This window comes from Hippopotamus amphibius, chromosome 13 (assembly GCF_030028045.1).
Source record: "Hippopotamus amphibius kiboko isolate mHipAmp2 chromosome 13, mHipAmp2.hap2, whole genome shotgun sequence".
NCBI classification, from domain to species: Eukaryota; Metazoa; Chordata; class Mammalia; order Artiodactyla; family Hippopotamidae; genus Hippopotamus; species Hippopotamus amphibius.
Window position 1 is genome coordinate 100,670,664 of NC_080198.1, and position 20,291 is coordinate 100,690,954.

Sequence of the window (20,291 nt, forward strand, 5' to 3'; positions counted from 1 at the left end):
GACAAAGAAGGTAAACACATGGCACATGAAAGTATGTTCCACGTCGCTGGTTACTAAGAAAACGCAAATCAAAACCACAACCAGATACGGCGTCACACCCACTAGGGTGGTTACGGGGAAAAAACGGAAAATGACAAGTGTTGGTGAGGATGCGAAGAAACAGGAGCCCCTGGCGTTGCTGGTGGGGATGTAAAATGGGATTCTACAAAAAGTTCAACACAGAATGACCGTACGACCAAGCAACTCCACTCCTGGGTACCCACCCCAAAGAACTGAAGACCGGTGTCCAAACAGACACTGCGCACAAAAGCTGACAGTGACATTACCCCCAAAAGCCAAACGGTGAAGTCACCCTATGTCCATCAAAGGACAAATGGACACACACACTGTGACCATCCACGTGATGGATCACTCAGCCTTAAAAAGGAGGGGGTTCTGGGACAGGCTGCAACACGGATGAACTTCAAAGACACGTGAAGGGAAAGAAGTCAGACACAAAGGGTCATATAGCACATGACTCTTTTTATACGAAACATCCAGGAGAGGCAGATGCATAGAGACAGAAAGCAGATGAGTGGTTGCCAGGGCTGGGGAGGGGATGTGGCAGGGAGGGAATGCTGAATGGGTGATGCGTTTCTTTAGAGAGGAAACGCTCTGAAACTAGAGAGGTACGACATCGTGAATTCACTAAATGCCACTAAATTTCATGGTAAAATGGTTAATTGTGGGAATTCCCTGGTGGTCCTGTGGTTAAGACTCTGTGCTTTCACTGCCAGGGGCCCCGAGTTCAGTCCCTGGTCAGGGTACTAAGATCCTGTAAGCCATGCAGCGCAGCCAAAAAAATAAATAAATAAAATTAAATAAAATGTTAAAAAATAAATAAAATGGTTAATTGCATGTTACATGATGATTTTCTTCTCTTTTGAGAACCTCCCCATCAGAGAAGTCTTAGAGAATAAAAATGCCAGAATGGGTCTGGGGGTGGGGGATGCAGGGGGTCACTCAGAACCCAGTCAGCCCAGGGAGGAAGGTCCTGGAGAAGCGCCCAGAGCTCCAAGTCCGGGGACGCGGCAGCCGCCCTGGGCAGCGGGAAACAGTCCAGCCGTCCCAGGCACCCCCGACCGCCAGAGCTCCAGCTGTGACCCGGGAAGGGACTACATGAAAGCCCCCAAGTCAGACCTCCTGTCGGAACTCCTGGGGCCCCTCAGACCGGCTGCCAGAGCCTGGGGGTGGACGGGTATCCCCACCATGCTGGTGTGGACCCTGGGGGGATGGAGAGTCTCTCCCAGATCATCTCGGGCTCAGGGTTTCTCAAGGGTGGCACCACTGACATTTGGGGCTTATCATTATTCTTGGGGGAGGGGGTCTGTCCTGTGCACTGCAGGGTGTTTAAGGTACCCTTGGTCTGTAGCCCTAGATGCCAGAAGCACCCCCATCCCCAGCTGTGATGACAGTGTCTCCAGACACCCCCCAGGGTAAAACCTGCCCCTACCTGCACGACGAAGGGGTGCAGCCCGTGGCACTGGCCCCCTGGCATGTACAGCTGAGCAAACACCACCGCGTGCGTGGCGGTTTTGCCCATGTTGCCGATCCAGAACTTGGCGGCTTCGAAATCAGGGGAATGTATGATGAATTCCTGCACAAGGAAAAAAAAATTACAGTTACCGTTAGAGACTGGAACACAGGCGGAATTTCTTTACCTCTTTGATCCACTCAATTTTCTCTCCTCAAACATTTGAGACACAAGTAAGAACAGAGTGAAGGTTATTCCTGCTCAGCACAGGCAGCCCCGTTTTTGAACAGAGCATATCCTGGGTCTTATGACTTAAAGAAACACCTTCCTATGGAAAATGGTGACCCGTGTGTCAAACAATAAAATCTACGCAAAATACTCGAGAAGCCGTCGATGCCCCGACAGTGGTTGCCTCCCCCGAGCACGGAGGACGGAGGGGTCCCCTCCTCCGCGTCGCGCCTGCCTGCTCCCTCATCCACCCCTGATTCACGACCTCCTGCCCCTTCGCCCACCCGGCCTCTCCCACCTACAGGCTCCACGGGGGCTGACACCCCACGAGCCCAGGAGCACAAGGCAGGCAAGCACAGCAACCACAGAAGGAGCAGACAGGAGGGGACAGTGCCCTGAGGACACAGCCGGCGGCTCAGGGAGGCAGGAGAGCGCAGGGGAGCGCGAGGAGGGCGGGGCTGGGGCTGCCCCTGGGGAGGCGCAGGAAGGACTGGACCAGTCCGGAGGGGGGCCTCCTGGAGACAGACGGCGCCTGAGGGCAAGAGCAGCGCGTGTCACCTCCTGCATAAATTCCCTGTCACCTCCTGCATAAATTCCCAGGCCGCTGGAGGCCAGTTCCAGCTCAGCTTTCCTTGTTCCCGCAGGGCTCACAGGGAGAACTTCCTTTTGCAACGGGCAGTGAGTGTGATTTTATAAACTGTACGTGTGCTACCGTACAAGACAGTACACAGACACCCTCCCTGCGCCCCACCCCCGTGTCTCCACAGCCTCAGCACATCCCGCTTCTCTGCGCTGGCGACTGTCTGCGTCTCCCCTCCAGCAGAAGAGTCCCACCACCCTGCTCACCGCTGTGAGCCCGGGCCCTTGCAACAGCTTCTAGCACGTAGTAGGTGCTCAGCAAATACCCGTTGTCTAGCCTACACACAACCCGAGGCCTGTGGGAGGCTCGGGGATCCTACTCTTCACTGATCTGCATTTAAGGACACAGGCAGGGTCAGAAACAACTGCCTCGCAGAACATCTGAGCTCCGCCCAGGCCTCCAGGCCTCAGAGGCACGGCCCTCTCTCTGCCAGAGTGGGAACCGCCCCTCCCCACCCCCACACTGAGAGCCCAGGGGCCCGGAAGCCGCCGAAAGAGAAAGGCTGAGAGCCAGAAAGACCTGCGTTCAGATAAAAGTATGTCATGGCTTAAATGACAGGTAAGAACCCAAGAGGCCACACGGCCTGCTCTCAGCCCCAAGAGTGTGCTGACCCTCGGCTCCGCTCCCAGGCGCCACCAGGCAGTCCATGTGACCCCCTGCACTGTCCCTGCTCTGCCAGGGGTTCCTCAGGTTCATCCTCTTGAGCCCCCGGCCTGCAGAACACCCAGCACACAGCCTGCACTGTCCCGTGAATGACCGACCACGTGCTGAGCAGATGCACAGGACACGGCTTCACTCTGCTGCACAGAACTCTGCCAGACTAACTGGGGGGGAGGCGGCCAAAGGGTCCCAGGACACCAGACTCGGGACAAAGTGGCAGAAGGATGCCGTCCTCTGGGAGACGCGGGGGCAAAGGGGCCCGACGCCAGTGACGCGAGAGGGGCCGCAGGATGGGGAGCGGCAGAGGTCACTGACCCCCTGCACGCCCCATCCTCTCCCCGCTCCCTCACTGCCGTCCACAGTACTGACTGCCCCACACACCATGACCACGTCTGTGCACAGGCTCGCCTCCCCTAAAGCCCATGCTCCCTGAGAGCAAGGACTGCCGGGTCCCCACAGACATGCGCCGTGAGAGTCCATGGATACAGGAGGGGCGCCGGGACCGGAGGGGCCACTGCCCGAAAGACGTGGCCACAGGCAGGGCACACAGACAGACAGCGAGAGGGGACAAGGGTCACAGAGAATCTTCTTCACTGTTTGTTCTACAAAGCATGAGCAGATTGGACTGTTTACAAATCAAACAGCAAACATGGTAAACAAAGAAATCCATTTTCTAGAATGACAGCGCGTGACTTCACTGCGTTCAACTTCCACCCAAATCCAAACCAGGACATATTTCTGGGTGGGAACAGGTTTCACCTCGCACAACCTTTATCTCCTAAGCTCCACAGTTCAGAGCGACGGATCTCCGTGTGCACACAGGTAGAAAGATGGGTTTCTTGGTCTAATTACAGGACAACCCCACGTTCCATGCACTCGAAGCCCAGAGACGGAGGGGTGGGCATCACCTACCTCGTCGGCGGGGTCATAGTGAGCGGTCGTCCGCATGGCCTTGGTATTACTCCCGTGACTCACTTCAGTCAGGGCAAAACATCCAATAATCTACATGGAAACAGAAAATGATGTAAGGTGAGCAAGGCCCTTTCTGCACCTTCCTGGGCAGACCCAGCCACCACCCTTCCCTTACGGCCTAAACTACGGATCAAAGCCCCAGATCTCCATTTCCTAGCTAACAACCAGTGACCTGACGGAGCTATCCCGCCACGCTGGACACGGGCTGCATCTCCCGCCTGTGAGAGCCGCAGGCGGATGAGCTGATGAGGCCACGCTAAGTCAACACGGTGGCAAGAACCGCTCCAGGGCGGCAGAAGAAAAGGGAAGGCCTTACCTTGACAAAAAAAAGCTAAATTCCCATAACACTGGGAACCCGGCACACCCCAGTTTGGTAAACAGCCGCCTTAGCTATTTGGTGAGAAGCCTAAGAACACCATGAAATAAAAGCATCCCCTCCCTGGGGGACCCTCTGCTGCAAGCTGCCCTTCCCACAAACCTCCAGGGGAACCTGGAGAAGGCCATGAGCTCATGACTCACCACAGACCTCAACTGACCTCCATACTGAAGATCCTGGGAAGATACTTGAAATGCCTTTCAGAACCAGAGCTGTAAATCACGGATGCAAAAATCTGAAAGTATAACATCATGACGTAAACAGATGGAAGCTAATGACGGCTGATGCCCTGGGACATCACACCCACCCCACCGTGGTCCCTCAGCACCACAGCATTCCACCACGAGCGCATCAGGTTCCCAGAGGTAAGGGCACTGGTGTCCGAGGCACGGGGTCCCCTGAGACCTGGCCTTGAGTTCGTGGAGGTGGCGAGACCCGGGTCCCTGTCTCAAGCAGTTTACCTGAGTTAAACAGAACCCATGAGGGTCCGTGAACAGCCAGGTGATGGGGGTCAGGTGGGGGATGAGGGTGCAGGAAAGGCAGAGTGAGCCCACCTTTCCTTCAGACAGCACGTGGACGAGGCCGCCTTCTCAAGTTCAGCTCTACCGCGTATTAAAGAAGCTGGGAAACACAGGCGTCACCTTTGACCTACTTTCCCTTTGTCTGTTTGCTTTTTGGCATAAAGCAAGAGAGTCCTATGGGGCTTTAACCTCTCAGCACTGTACTTGATCCAAGGACTTAATGTGTGAAAATTTGCATAAATGGCTGGAAAAAAATTGAACTTCTCACTAAGTCACAAGATCTGCCCACACATTCTCATCTCTGCTTTTGTTTCCTACATTATTTTCTAGAAATCTCGTTAAATGAACATTTCCCATCTGCACAGATCTCCCAAAACTTCAGAAGCAGGCAAACGCTGACATCCACGAAGCCACAAAGGCCCGTCTCCTGCTCGCGGGCTGAGCGTGTCTTAGGTCCGTGGACAGAGGGCCCCCGCAGCCTCGGGGCGCAGGTTGAGAGCAGGGCTCCCCCCCTCCCCAGGGGCCGACTCACCAGCACTTGCAGCAAGAACTTGGCGGCCAGGGACCAGTCATACATGCTCAGGCAGTGGATCAGCGCCAGGACCCTCTGCGGGCTCCCCAGCAAGTCCTCCACGCGGAGGAAGTTGTATTCCAAGACCCGCTTGCAGCGCAGGAAGTTCAGCTCCCGGTACTTCTCCAAAGAGAGGCTCCCGCGGGGCTGGGCGAAGAGCGGGTCGTTCTCCAGGGCTGAGAAGATGGTTTTCTGGAAACGTGGGAGGCGAGGAATGGCTGATTTGGAGGCAAAGCACAGACTGCCCTTCCGCTCTTGCTTACGTGGACTTCTCGAGGCCACGGGCTGCCTCGGATGTGCAGTCTAACCCAGAAATGCAGGGATGAGATGAGGGACCTTCCCAGGGAGAGCAGAGGCCCAGGCTTAGGAAGCTTGGCCCGTCTGTGTTCATTCATGCTGAGCTCCCGAAGATTCCCCGAGGACACGCCCCATCTTTCTGCAGATGAACCGGGCCGCCCAGCAGACCCCGTGCGCGAGGGTCCCCACGGCCACCGCCCAGCCCAGACTCACCTTGAAGCGCAGTGTGTCCTCCCCTTCCCAGAACAGCGCCAGCTCCTTCCAGGGGAAGGAGGCACGGGCCCGGGCCACGTGCAGGGGCCCCCGGGGCAGGTCCGGCAGCACGGGGTCATCACTCCCTTCCCTGGGGGTCACCATCCCTCCTGCCACCTGCACAGACACGTGACCCGAGTCAGCACGTGTCCCACTCGCTCCATCGCCATCGACAGCAGATGTGCAGCAGGAAGGACAGACCAACAAGCTCTGACTGTGAGGGGACAGCCGGCAGGGACCACAGAGCTGATGTCCATCCTCCCAGGAGAGGAGGGGAGGCGAGCGCTCTGCGTTTCCACTCCCGAACCAAGGTGACGAGGAGCTGGATGGGGGAAAAGGGCAACCCTGTGGCCGGCACGCAAAGTACCAAGGTCCAGGGCTCTGTGTGCTACAGCTGAGCCTGAAGACACCTTGCTCATCTAGGGCCATCCAGACCTGAGGCTCGTCTGCTCTGGTCACACCCCTCAAGTTCCCCTGAGTGCCCTGGATGTGGGATGTCTGCCACAGAGCCTGTGGCTCTCCCTGACACAGAGGCATCTAGCTTCCACTAACAGAGCAACCCAGCTCTCTTGACCAAAGGATTGTTCTGGAATTTTCTGAGCAGACTAGCTCCTTTTCCACAGTGCCTGGGCCAGTGAAGGCTGGGATGGGAGAGGCTTGTGAACACAGACCTAGAGGGACACCAGGAGAGCAGAGTCCTGGGCGTGAACCCCCAGCTCAACTCTTTAAGGCCCATGGGAACCTGGGCCTCAACTAAATCCTTCTAGTTAAACATTAGAATGGTCTAGGATGCCACACTCTGAGTATGATGGTAGAGGGTGCTGATACACAATGGGACAGTGGTCTCTCTTACTGGTGAAGCGCTTCTGTCTTCTGTGTGACAGGGGAAAAGATGGGGAGGGGCACATCTGAGCACCGCCTGTGTGTCAGGGACGATGCCTCGACAGAATGCAGCTTATTTCACCCCCCAAACTGTGAGCCAGCTACTACCGTCCGTCTCAAAAGATGCAAGAACCCCAGCTCAGAGGGGCTTGCTGTCTTTCGGGAGCTCCCACTGCTGAGAAGTGGTAGAGAAGGGATCTGAGCCCAGAAGAGTCTGATTCCAGGGCAAGCTCTTCAGGCACCACTTTAAGATTCTGGGAAAGAAGCACAAACTAAACCTAGAGCAAGCAGGAGGGAAGAAGACAAAAGATGAGAGCAAAAACTATGGAATAGAGAAAAGAAAAATCAGTGAAAACAAAAGTTGGTTCTTTGAAAAGACTGACAAATTGACAAACTTTTAGCTTGACTGACCCAGTAAAAAAGAGGGAAAACACAAATTACTAACTTTAGGAACCAAAGAGGGACTCTTACTACTGACCTTAAAGACATAAAAAGGATTCTAAGGGAATCTTACTACTGACCTTAAAGACATAAAAAGGATTCTAAGGGAATCTAAGGGAATATGAACCACTGGATGCCAACAAATCAGATGACTTCCATAAAATGGAAAACTTCCTCGAAAGACACAACCCACCAAAACTGACTCAGGAAGAAACAGAAAATGTGAATAGATCTATAACAAGTAAAGAGATTGAATTAGGAATCAATAAACGACACACACAAAAAAGCCAGAGGCCTCTGGTCGTGAATTCTACCAAACATTTAAAGAAGAATACCAATAATCTACAAAATCTTCCCCCCAAAACCAAAAAACATGCCTATAAAATATTCCATTAAACCGGTATTGCCTTGAAACCAAAACCAAAGACATCACAAGAAAACTGCAGACCAACACCCCTCGTGACTATAGATGCAAAAATCCTCAACAAATCTTGCAAACCAAATCTAGCAACATACAGAAAAAGGTGGTCCACCACGACCAAGTGAAATTTATCCTAGGAATGTAAGGATGATTCAACATTTGAAAATCAATTCATGTACTACACCATATCAACAGAATAAAGGACAGAAAATACATGGTCATATGAACAGCTGCAGAACAAGCATTTGACAAAATCGAACAGCCTTTCATGATAAAAACTCAATTAACTAGAAATAGTTTGATAAAAAAATTTAACCTGTTAAAAAGCATCTACAGAAACCCCATAGCTATCATTGTACGTAACATGAAAGACTGAATGACTTTCCCCTAAGATCAGGAACAAGACAAGGATGTCCACTCTACCTCTTCTAGTCAACATTATACTAGAGGTGCTAGTCAATGCAATTAGGCAAGAAAGGAAATAAAAGGCATTCAGATTAGAAACCTATCTCTACCTGCAGATGACATGATTTCGTATATAGAAATTCCAAAAAACGATTAGAATAAATCAGTTCAGACAGTTTGCAGGGTGCAAGATCAGTAAGCAAAGCTCAACTGGCTTCTATACACTAGCAATGAACAACTCAAAAATGAAATTAAGAAAACAATTCCATCTATGAAAGCATCCAAAACAATAAAATACGTGGAAATAAATTCAACAGAAAAAGTGCAAAACTTAGAGTCTGAAAACTATAAAACATTTCTGAAAGAAACCTAAGACCTAAATAAACAAAAAGACGCCCCTTGTTCATGAATCAGAAGACTTAATACTGTTAAGATACCAATATTTCCCAACTCATCTACAGATTCAATGTTATCCCAGTCAAAATTCCAGCTGGCTTTTTTTGCAAGAATTAAAAAGCTGACCCTAAAATTCACATGGAAACATGAGGAACTCAGAACAGACAAAACCACCCTGAAAAACAAAGCTGGGGGGCTCACACTTCTTGATTTCAAAACTTGCTACAAAGTGACAATAATTAAGACACCATGGTATTGGCATAAAGATAGACATATTTACATCAGTGGAATAGGATTGAGAGTCCAGCAATAAACCTTAACATGCAGGGTCAACTGCTTTTTGAGATGAGTGCCAAGACAACTCAATGGAGAAAAACAGTCTTTTCTCAAATGGAGCTGGGGCAGCTGAATACCCACGTGCAAAGGGATGACGCTGAACTCTTTCCACATACGCACACAAGTTAACTCAGGACAGATCGTAGGTCTAAGCGTGAGAGCTACAACTATAAACTCTTAGACACATATGTAAGAGTAAATCTATAATTCCAGGTTAGGTAAAGCCTTCTTAGAGACGATAGCAAAGGCACAAGCGACAAAAAAAAAGTACGAAGGTGAGCCAAAAATTATCCGCACTCTGGCTGCAGAATTTACTTTAATGAACTTTTAGAAAAGACAAGTACATCATGTTTCGACATCATCTCCTTGCTTTTCAATACACTTTGTCCATCTGTCAACAAGCTTTCGTACTCCCTCATTAAAAAATGTTTTAGGCTGAGCTGCGAGCCACAAATGCACCACTGCCTTCACTTCTTCATCAGAAATGAATCTTTGTCCTCGTAGGGCTGCTTTCAGGGGACCAAGCAGGCGAAAGTCTGATGGAGCAAGATCAGGACTACAGAGAGGGTACTTTAACACCTCAAAACGAAGTTTCTGCAGAGTGTCAACGGTGTGGGCAGAAGAGTGCAGACGTGCACACCCTCAGACCACAAAAAACGAATCACTGGGACTTCCCTGGTGGCGCAGTGGTAAAGAATCTGCTGCCAATACAGGTTCGAGCCCTGCCCTGGGAAGATTCCACATGCCACAGAGCAACTAAGCCCACGTGTCACAACTATTGAGCCTGTGCTCTAGAGCCCGTGAGCCACAACTACTGAGCCCATGTGCAGCAACTATTGAAGCCCACGTGCCTAGGGCCTGTGCTCCACAACAAGAGAAACCACTACAATGAGGAGCCTGCGCACCACAATGAAGAGTAGCCCCCGCTCTCAGCAACTAGAGAAAGCCCGTGTGTAGCAATGAAGACCCAACGCAGCCAGTAAATAAATAAAATAAACAAATAAATTAAAAAAAGAAACAAAACAAAAAACAAATCACTGCACATGGTTCTTCTTTCATGCAAATCACAAGCGGGGCATCCATTTTTCCTCGCATCACAGTTACAAATGAACTGATGTAACATGTTCACACCTGCACAGCAGTGACTGGGGAGATAAGCAGCCCTGAATGGAAAGTGCTAAGAGAGTGCGGCCAACAGAATTTTTAACATAACCAGAGTGCGGATAATTTTTGACTCACCGCTGTGTGTGTGTGTGTGTGTGTGTGTGTGTGTGTGTGTGTGTGTGTGTGTGTAGGACTTCATCAAAATGAAAAATTTTTGCTGCAAAAGGCATCATCAAGAAAGTGGCAAATCAGGACTTCCCTAGTAACACAGTGGTTAAGAATCCGCCTACCAATATAGAGGACACGGGTTCGATCCCTAGTCCGGAAGAACCCACATGCCATGCAGCAACTAAGCCCGTGTGTCACAAACACTGAGCCTGTGCTCTAGAGCCCATGAGCGACAACTACTGAAGCTCACGCACCTAAAGCCTTGCTCCAAACCAAGAGAAGCCACCGCAATGAGAAGCCATGCACTGCAACGAAGAGTAGCCCCCGATGGCCGCAACTAGAGAAAGCCCTTGCACAGCAAAGAAGACCCAATGCAGCCAAAAAATAAACAAATAAAATACATAAAAATTAAAAAAGAGAAAGAAAAGAAAGTAGCAAATCAAAACTACAATGAGGTATCACCTCACACTGGTCAGAAAGGCCATCATCAAAAAATCTAGAAACAATACATGCTGGAGAGGCTGTGGAGAAAAGGGAACCCTCCTGCACTGTGGGTAGGAATGTAAATTGGTGCAGCTGAGACAGGCTGGGACCTGGGACCCTTTGCTGCAGCGCTGCCATGCTTGCACACGGTCACACCTCTCCTTGAGCAACAAAAGACAAAGAAACTACATGGGACTAAAAATAACTGCATGCCTGCACAGTTGGGGCAAATTCTGAACAAGAAAACCAAAAGACCAAAAAACTTAACTGCCACTTCTGAAGAGCCATGGAAAAAAACAGGGTGCTGGGAGCAAAAGCAGGGTCTTGCCCATGGCCCCTGCACTCAACACCTCCGAAGAGGTGGGAAACCACCCAGGCCACCCCTCTGACCCACCCCCTGGACACACCCCTACCCTCACCCCATGCAAAGAACCAGCTACACCCCCTACCCCCCCCCCCCCCACCCAGGGAGCAAGGGAACCTGTTGTTTGCTCCCCGCCCCCCCCCCCCCCCCCCCCCACTGCAGCAGGGGCCCCAGTAAAGCCTGGTCTGAATTTCTTGTCTGGCCTCTGATCAATGTCTATTGACTGGGGAAGGCCGAGAACCCTGGTCGCTGTCACAGCTACTACGGAGAACAGGGTGGAGCTTCCTTAAAAAAAAACTAAAAATATATTACTATACAATCCAGGAATCACATTCTTGGGCATACACCTGGAGAAAAACATGTTTGAAAGGACACATGCACCCCAACGTTCACTGCAGCACTATTTACAATAGCCAGGACATGGAAGCAACCTAAAGGTCCATCAACAGCAGAACGGAAAAAGAAGATGCGGTACACATATACACAAAGGAATATTCCTCAGCCATAAAAAGAACAAAGTAATGCCACTTGCAGCACCATGGATGGACACAGAGATCATTATCCTGAGTGGAGTAAGTCAGACAGAGAAAGACAAACATCATATGATACCACTTATATGCGAATCTGAACAAGAGTGTACAGATGAACTTATTTACAAGACAGAAGTAGAGCTATGAATGCAGACAACAAACTTATGGTTCCTGGGGGTAAGGAGGAGAAAGGATAAATTGGGAGACTGGGACTGACACACACACACACTCCACTACATATAAAATAGATAACTAATAAGAACCTGCTGTAGAGCACAGGGAACTCTGCTCAATACTCCGTAACGGCCTATATGGGAAAAGAATCTCAGAGGGAAAAAAAAGAGTGGATACATGTATATGTATAACTGATTCACTTTGCTGTACATGTGAAACTAACACAACACTGTAAATCAACTGCAGTCCAATAAAAATTTTTTAAAAAGTGAAAGGACAACCCAGAGAATGGGGGAAGATATCTGAAATCCATATATTGAGAAGAGACTTGTACCCAGGCTACAGGAAGAATTTTAAAACTTAATAATAAAGCCAAATAACCCAACTTCAAGGGCTCAAATAGACATTCCTCCAAAGATACACAAATGGCCAACAAGATCATGAAAAGACTCTCAACATCGTTAGCCATCAGGGAAACGCAAATCAAAACCAAAGTAAGACAGCACTTTGCAGACCCTAGGATGGCCATGGTCAAAGAGATATAGATAGTAACAAGTGTTGACGACGATGTGGGGAAACTGGAACCTTACACACTGCTGGTGGGAATGTAAAATGGTGCAGTGACTTTGGAAAATTCTGGTAACTTTTCAAAAGCTTAAATATACTGTTACCACATGACCCGTCAATTCCGAATCTAGGTAGAATCTAGGCATATGGTCGAGAGAAATGAAAATAAATATCTGCACAAAACTTGCTATAAGAATGTTCATAGCAGCATTATTTATAACAACCAAAAGGTAAAAAATAACCTGTACGTTCATCAATAAGATGTAGTCTCTGTGTACAGTGAAATATTATTTGCCACCAAAAGGAAGGCAGTACAGGTATGTGCTACAATGTAGATGAACCTTGAAAACATGATGCTGATGGAAGATCTTAGTCAGACTTGAAAGATAACAGACTGCCTGATTCCATTTAAGGGAAAAGAGCAGAAAGGGTAAATACAGAGAGAAAGTATCGGGTTGGCCAAAAGGGAACTTTGTACCTTTCTGGACCTCCCAGCCGTATCACTCCTCACGCTCCCTCCCGTCCTCGGTCCAAAACCCCACACTCTCCTCCCTCCGCTGCCCCTCTTCTGTCTCTCTGCAGTCTCAGCCGCTCTCGCCCTGCATCTTCTCAGCCACTGACACTGTCCTGATGCGCGGAGGGGAGGGCGGAGGGCCCTCAGATCCACACCTCCAGCCCCCTTCGCCCACTGGCAGGTTCCTGGACCCTGCTCTCTTCTCATGTTCCGGGGGTCCTCAAACTCTGAATGTTCAGCACCGAACTTAGCCCCCGGGCCCCGGCTCTACCTGTCCCCCTGCAGGCCCAGCTCGCCGCTGCCTGCCGGTGGCCCAAGGGTTAGTGGATCCATAACCCGAGGGCCATCCTGCAGTTCCCCTCCCCCTCGTGTCCCACCATCCGAGCCCCCCGTCCCCCACCACCCCTCTTTAACGCGGACCGAATCCTTCGGTCTCCCGTTGCTCCTATTACATCTATCACAATAACCTCCACTCGCTGGGCAAGCACCGCGAGCGGTGGGTGGGTTACCCTCGCACATGGCCCGCCCAGACGGAGCCGCTGATCCCCACGGCGCTGCCAGCGCCAGGATCACCAGCACCCTCGCTGTCAGGGCGCAGCAAACGGCCCGAGGGCTTACCGCTGTCGTCAGGCACATGCCACCCCAGAGGCCAGCAGCCCCAGCAGCAAGATGCCGCCCGAGATGCGTTACCAACATGACTGCGCGACGGCCCAGCGGCCACAAACACGGCTCTGAAGCCAGACGCCTGCTGTCAGACCCCAACTTTATGGCTGACGCGTTGGGCGGATGGGGCACAGTCTCTGCACCTCCCGGGGGTGAGGCCCCACGGCCACGCCAGCCCTGAATCTACCCTGCGGGCTGCTGCCCTTCGCGGGGGCACCTGGAGCGGTTCCCAGCATGAAACGTGCATCCCATTACCGCGGCAATAGCCGCTTACAGACAATTTCAGAGGTGGCCCCGACATGCAGCGTGCGCTCCTTTGGGTGACAGCTGTCCGGCGACCTCAGGGGACAATGTCCAAGCTCCTCAAAGCGCCTCGCGTAGTCACCCGCCCGGCCGCCCGCCCTCGCAGCCTCTGCGCCCAGCCATTCCGCGTGGGCCACGCGTTTGCCCCCGGACCTTGGCACGTGCCGCCCCTGCGCAAAGCTGGGCTGGACCTTCGGAACTCTCCGGGCCCTCCCGCTCGTGGGTCCCCGCGCCGCCCCGCTCTCCACGCAGCTGGCGGCGAGCTCTGCCCAGGTCCGGGGGAAAGAGGAGCGCGCAGCCGCAGACAGGCCCTGCCGCCCGCCCCCTGACGTCATCGCGCCGCGCCGCGCCGCGCCGCCCGCCCCGTCGCCCGGGAAACGCAGGAGGCGTCCGCGCGCTGGGGCGGCGGACAAAAGGGGAACCTTCCTTGGACCGTCCCTGGCGCTCTTCCCGGTGGACCTTCCTGCATAAGAATCCCTAGGTTCTGTCCCCTCCCTGGTCTTAGGACACTGCCTGACCTGCGTTTGACGTGGAACGTGCTTTGGACATCCCTAGGTGGAACTGGGTGGACATTAAGACTTCTTGGGTGGTGGTGAGGTGGGGAGAAAGGAAGGGCTCACACACTGCTCAGGGTTGTCTTGCTGGGACCCGGGTGGGTAGAGATGCCAAGGAGACCGACATAGGAGGAACTACTTGGCGGAAGAGAAAGGGAGTTTGGTTTTGTACGTTTTCCTAGCTCCTTCCTGGTAAAGCTGCCAGGCGCTGGTGTGAACAGTAGGGCAGGGTGCAGGCTATTCTGGTAACTCAGCTGATGGTGATCTGGCTGTCCTCTGCTGGGGCTCTGCCATCAGTTTCCACCCGCCCGCTCTTGTAATTTTGACATTTGTCCCACTCCACCCCGTTGGGCACACCCATTCCCTGCTCATCTTGAGTCATTTGCTCCCTTGGCCATCTCTGGTAACTGCAATCATTTGAACACATTGTGAACACTAAAGTCTCCTCCCAAACTCTGGCCATTTCCCTCCATATCCCCTCCCTCCTTTCACTCCCAGCACCACCACCTCCCTCAATGGTTCAGGATCTACAGAAGAGTGGTTGGAAAGGAGCCACCAGGTCACTGGGTTGGGATGGGCCATGATGATTTGGTACCAGATACGGTCCTCTCACAGCTCTGCCAGGACCACAAGCAGCAGCCTCCTTCCCTGTAGTAAAATTACATCAAGTAGTAAGCAGCTGAGGATGATACTGGGAAAGTGTTGTGTAATGCAATATGGTTTTTATGAGATGCACATACAGAGGGCTGAAGCTTTGATCTTCATGTCAAGGGTTACAGGCTTGAGTCAACGAAAGAATTTTTTTTTTTAAACCATAAACCCAACACTTTCAATCCAAAAGGTTTAAATACTGAAGGAGGCTTGGCATCGGGGAGTGTCTGGCTGAGGACGTGGAAAGTAATGGGGGGAGGGGGTGCTGCTGAAGTGGCCTGAAGCCCATGTTCAGTCAGCACGATGGGGCTGGTCCTAAGGACACTCAGAGCACAGAGGGCCTTCCTGCTGAAGCCTCAGCTGCGGCTTTCCCCGAGCTCCACCCAGCTTCTGGCACTTAGGTGATGAGGACCCAGCCTGGAGAGCATTTGGGTGTCTCATTTGGGTCTATCTAGAGCCACACTCTCCAATATAGTAGCCACTAGCCTCATGTGCCTATTTAAATTCAAATGTGCATTAGTTAAATAAATTTCATCTTCAGTTACCTAGTTGCATTAGCTACATTTCACATGCTCTGTAGCCACACGTAGCTGCTGTTTCAGATAATGCAGACATAGAACATTTCCACCCTCACCGGAAGTTCTCTAGGCTAGCAGTATCCTGAGGCTACTCCCAACCCCAGGCCATGGTTTGCAACCTTGACCTAAGCCTGGCTCTTGCCAGATTTTGCTCAGCAGCGTCTGATTGGGGCCCTGCTCCCAGAAAGACAGTCCCAGACAGGCCTGCCATTCTCCCAATTCTCTGACACACTGCCTTCACTTGTGGACATTTTCACTCAGAAATTATCACTGGGTGTCTCCAGTGTGCCTGAAACTAAGCTATGGCTATGGTGGAAAACAAGCCAGACAGGGTTCCTGACCTAGGGACACGTGTGTTCCAGAGGAAGGACACAAAACACACAACAATGTTCAGATAATTATAAGAAAAAACAGGGCAATAAGATATGAAGCATCTGCTGTCTCTTTGGCGGGGGGGGGGGGGGGGGGGGGGGTCCGGAAGTGCCGTCCAAGGAAAGAACATTTAATCTGAGTTCTTTTTTTTTTTTAAAGTGCCTTCATTTTTTTTGTTGTTTTTTTATAAATTTATTTATTTATTGGCTGCACCAGGTCTTTGCTGCTGTGCGAGAGCTTTCTCTAGTTGCGGCGAGAAGGGGCTACTCTTCCTTGCGGTGCACGGGCTTCTCAGTGCAGTGACTTCTCTTGTTCTGGAGTACGGGCTCTAGGTGCATGGCCTTCAGTTGTTGCAGCACACAGGCTCAGTAGTTGTGGCGCACAGGCTTAGTTGCTCTGCGGCACGTGGGATCTTCCCGGCCCAGGGATCGAACCCACGTCCCCTGCATCGGCAAGCGGATTCTTAACCACTGTGCCACCTGGGAAGCCCAATCTGGGTTCTTAATTGGGAGAAGATAGGGGATGAGCATGCCAGGCACGGGGGAGAGGGTGGGAGTGAGGGTAATGAGCTTCTTAGTTCCAAGAACAAGACGTGCCCTGTGCAGGGGCTTAGCGGGTGAGCAAAGGAAAAGGTTGGAAAGAGAGGCAGAAACCAGGCTGTGTGGAACATTGGAAGGCCAATGTGTGGGTTTCTGGTGAGGAACAGACATGATCTTATGCAAGGATACCACCCCATTTCAAACTGGAATTTTCCACCCCTGGATTTATGACCTCTGGTTACTGAACTCAGGTCCAGCTGCCTGCCCCCTGAAGGCCAACACTCAGAAGGCACATGTTGGTAAAAAGGAAAGTTTGTTTTATTCAGGAGTCCAGCAACCAGGGGAGAAGGTGGACTTGTGTCCAAAGGCCAACTCTCCACTGCCAATCAGTGGGCAAGAGCTTTGAAAGGGGAATTTCAGGGGTGTATAGGTGAATGGGAAGGGGCAGGCAGCTGGACCTGAGTTCAGTAACCAGAGGTCATAAATCCAGGGGTGGAAAATTCCAATTTGACATGGGGTGGTATGGGGTGGACCTGAGCCAGGTCCCTCCACAAATAAGAAACTAGTAAGGTTTGTAATGATTCATCTGTTGGCTGCCCCACCAGGCTAAACATCTTTGGATAGAGTTGGGGGTTGAATTATGTCTCCCCGCAAAGACATGCCAAAGTCCTAACCCACTGTATCTATGACCTTATTTGGAAATAGGGTCTTTGCAAGACAAGCAACACAGAGAAACACAGAAGGCCATGTGACCATAAAGACAAAGATTAGAGTTATGTGGCCACAAGCTCAGGAACGCTTGCACCTGCTGGCGACCACCAGAAGCTGAGAGGCAAGAAACAGATTCTCTCTCTCTGGGCCTTCGGATCTCTGTGAGAATAAATTTTCGTTGTTTTAAACCACCCAGTCTGTGGTAGTTTGTTGCGGCAGCCCCAGAAAAGCAATACAGACAGCATGAAAATCAACTACATGGTTGAAAACTATGAGGTTTAGCATTCACTTACCTCTTACTTAATTCCACAGGCGTTTGGTCTTCGCTTTTCTCTCTGATAAATCACATGATTTAAGTTAGTTTTCACTCCTCGATTCCGATAGAGACCTTTTAGGGGAAATCCCAACTGAGGGACTAATGTACCAGAAGAATGAAGCGTCTTTGAGGGCTTGGGGCTATCACTAGCTTCTGCAGACTGTGCAGGCAATGTCGGCCTAAACCCGCAGAACCCGCCCTTCTCTGCTCCTCCTGGGGACACGCAGGTGACAGCTGACGGTCACCCGTCCTAATACACACCCCAGGGCAGCGCTCAGACGCAGGAACGCACCAGGGGTAACTCTCCCACACAAGAAAGCACGTCAGGGAGAAAACGCAGACGCGCGAGCGTTCCTAAGGGGACAGTCCTGAACATGGACGGACGTGGGCTCCTTGACTCTGACGGGTCATCAACACGGACACACTCGCACGTCGGAGGCAGGAATGACCCCTCTATGACCCCACACATACACCACCTCCGGAATTCTCCAAAGCTCAGCTCGGGTCACGTTAGCATCCGGCACCGACACCCCGGGATGTATCCCTGGAGAACAAAGCAAAGGTTAAAGTCCTCAGCCCAGAACTCCCCAGTCGAACGACGCCAGCGAAACCGAAGCAGGAGGGCCAGTGGGTCCACTGCCTTCCCTTTGACTTCCGGCCCCAGCGCCCCGCCCCGTGACGCAAACACGCCGCGCCTCAGCGAGCGTCTTCCCGGCGCGCCGCAGCGTGCGTCATCCTGGCGCGCCGCCGAGGCTCTCGGCGCAGGGGGACCATGGCGGAGGTGGGCCGGGCCTCCGTGCGCGACCCGGACTCGCTGCTCCCGCGGGGCTTCTGGGCGGCGGTGGCCGTGTGGGTGGAGAGGCCGCAGGTGGCCAACAAGCGGCTGTGCGGAGTCCGCCTAGAGGCCCGGCGGAGCGCCTCCTTGCCCTGGGCCGAGCATTCCGGCCCCCGGCGGAACGCAGGCGCCGAGCCGGAGGAGCGGGCCCCGGCGGGAGGCGGGCCAGAGGAGGGGCCGGACCCCGGCCAACGTTCCCTCGAGGGGGGCCCGGGCCCCCGGCAGAGCGCCGGCCCCACGCAGGGCCCGCAGGAGTGCCGGGGCCGGGGCCGGCAAGGGGAGGACCAGCAGGGAGCATCCGTAGCAGCGCCTCTGGCCTCGAGGGCCCCCGAGCAGCCCGGCAAGGCTGGAGCCGGGGAGGGCGACTTCCCCGCCTCGGACCTGGATGCTTTCTGGGACGATTTCTCCCGAAGCCTCGCCAGCGGCGATCGAGAGATGCTAGCCTTCCTCACCCGCTCCTGGGCGGGATCGCAGTCAGAGGCTTCGCACGAGCTCGACGTGAGTCTCAGAACCGTCATCCCGAAAACGAACCAACATTGCCCGCTTAGTTCCCCGAGGAGAGAAATAGTCGTGCAAGGTAAGAGCATTTCCGATAGTGGCAGGTATCAGAGATGCACAGAGCCGGACCCTAGTTAAAGTGGCAAGGATAGGTTTTAATTGGTAACACGCTATCACGGTAGGGAGAGGAGTCCAGCGTGAACTGAACTCGGCTCCGATTTGTGCAGAAGTAACTGGGCGTTTTACAGGGAGAATGAAGGAAGAGGATGAAACATTTACAAGGAGCAGGGAAAGTGGGTGATAGGTTCATGGGACACCCATCTGGGTTTGCTAACTGGTGCCTGTGGAAGTGAAGTCCTCCCGTCCCACAGAGGCGGGGTCACAGCGACCCCATCTTCAGGTGTGGGCTGGAACAGCCTATTCTGTCAGCCTTGGGTTTTCTCAGCTGGGCACTTTAAGGGGGCCTAGGGTCACACTAGGGATGTGGCCTTGAGCTCTTGGGAACCGTGACAGTGTTTGTTCAAGTCTTCATAGGCAAAGGTTGAACCCTGCGAGGAGCCTGCCTAGAGTTTGGTCCAGAGGAGAACCTTTGGCAGAGGCTGCAGTTAGATTGGAAACTGGTCAGTTAGTGAAGAGACACTAAAGGCACTTAGTCCGCCAGTTTCCTTGCAATGCCCTGGGGAGGGTGTAGACTTTTCATTGTTTTTGGAGGGGGCATGTGGAAGTGTGAATCCTTAGTCCAGAGGATGGGGTTGTTGATGAGGGTCTGGAGGCCTGGGGGAGAAGGTGAGGGACCGCTGGACCACACATGGTGGAGCGTGGTATCCCTTTAGTAGGTGAAGGGTGAGGGAAAAGGCCGGCTCCTGGGGGAGCTGGTGGAGGCCTCCCTATCTCAGAGCTGCACTGCTGCCACGTCTGCCTCGCTTGGAGCCTCACTGACACTCACCGCCACATCTCTTCTGCCTCTAGCTGGAGATGATTCTCAGCTTTTCGGGGCTCATGTGGCTAGATCGAACCCACCACGTAATCCAGAATACCGTCTCTCTTCCAAGGTCCATAACCCTAGTCACATCTGCAGTCCCTTTTTGCCGTGTAACACAGTGTGGTCACAGGTTCTGGGTATTAGGGTGTGGGTGTCTCCGGAAGGGGTTCTGTCCACCACAAGCAGTGATGCAGAGTTACTGGGGGGTGCATACTCTCCCCCTCCTGGTCACCCCAACACTGCTGGCCTCTGTGCCACCATAAGATGCTTCCCAGGTATCCCCTCCTCCAGGAGGGCCTCTCTGTCCCTGGTGCCCAGACTAGTTTAGGAGCCCTTCCAGTTTTTATCACCTTTTACACTTCACCTCTCCTGGCCTGAGGGGATGAATGCATGACTGCCCACGAGGCCTTCGGACGTGGACGTCTGCATGCTCACATGGGCGTCACTGAGGAGCAGGGCAGTCTGAGCCTGTCC

The 20,291-nt window shown here is 52.5% G+C and overlaps 2 protein-coding genes across 15 annotated transcripts in view; one reads left to right on the top strand and one right to left on the bottom strand.

Moving 5' to 3' along the window:
- ACOX3 (acyl-CoA oxidase 3, pristanoyl) overlaps nt 1-18,159 on the bottom strand; it is a 52,022-nt gene extending 33,863 nt beyond the window's left edge. For 7 of the 12 annotated variants that reach the window (XM_057706784.1, XM_057706783.1, XM_057706791.1 and 4 more), the window contains exons 1-7: nt 13,757-13,915; nt 6,232-6,352; nt 5,992-6,147; nt 5,443-5,784; nt 4,550-4,624; nt 3,954-4,043; nt 1,493-1,636 (exon numbers count right to left, since the gene is read on the bottom strand). In XM_057706784.1, coding sequence (XP_057562767.1) covers nt 1,493-1,636; nt 3,954-4,043; nt 4,550-4,624; nt 5,443-5,784; nt 5,992-6,147; nt 6,232-6,352; nt 13,757-13,779 — 951 coding nt within the window. In that variant the 5' untranslated portion in view covers nt 13,780-13,915. The other 5 variants (XM_057706788.1, XM_057706793.1, XM_057706785.1 and 2 more) reach the window with 5 other exon arrangements.
- Nucleotides 18,160-18,255: 96 nt separating this feature from the next.
- TRMT44 (tRNA methyltransferase 44 homolog) overlaps nt 18,256-20,291 on the top strand; it is a 28,365-nt gene continuing 26,329 nt past the window's right edge. For 2 of the 3 annotated variants that reach the window (XM_057706780.1, XM_057706781.1), the window contains exon 1: nt 18,256-18,914. In XM_057706780.1, coding sequence (XP_057562763.1) covers nt 18,275-18,914 — 640 coding nt within the window. In that variant the 5' untranslated portion in view covers nt 18,256-18,274. The remainder of the gene's footprint in view (nt 18,915-20,291) is intronic. The other variant, XM_057706782.1, reaches the window with a different exon arrangement.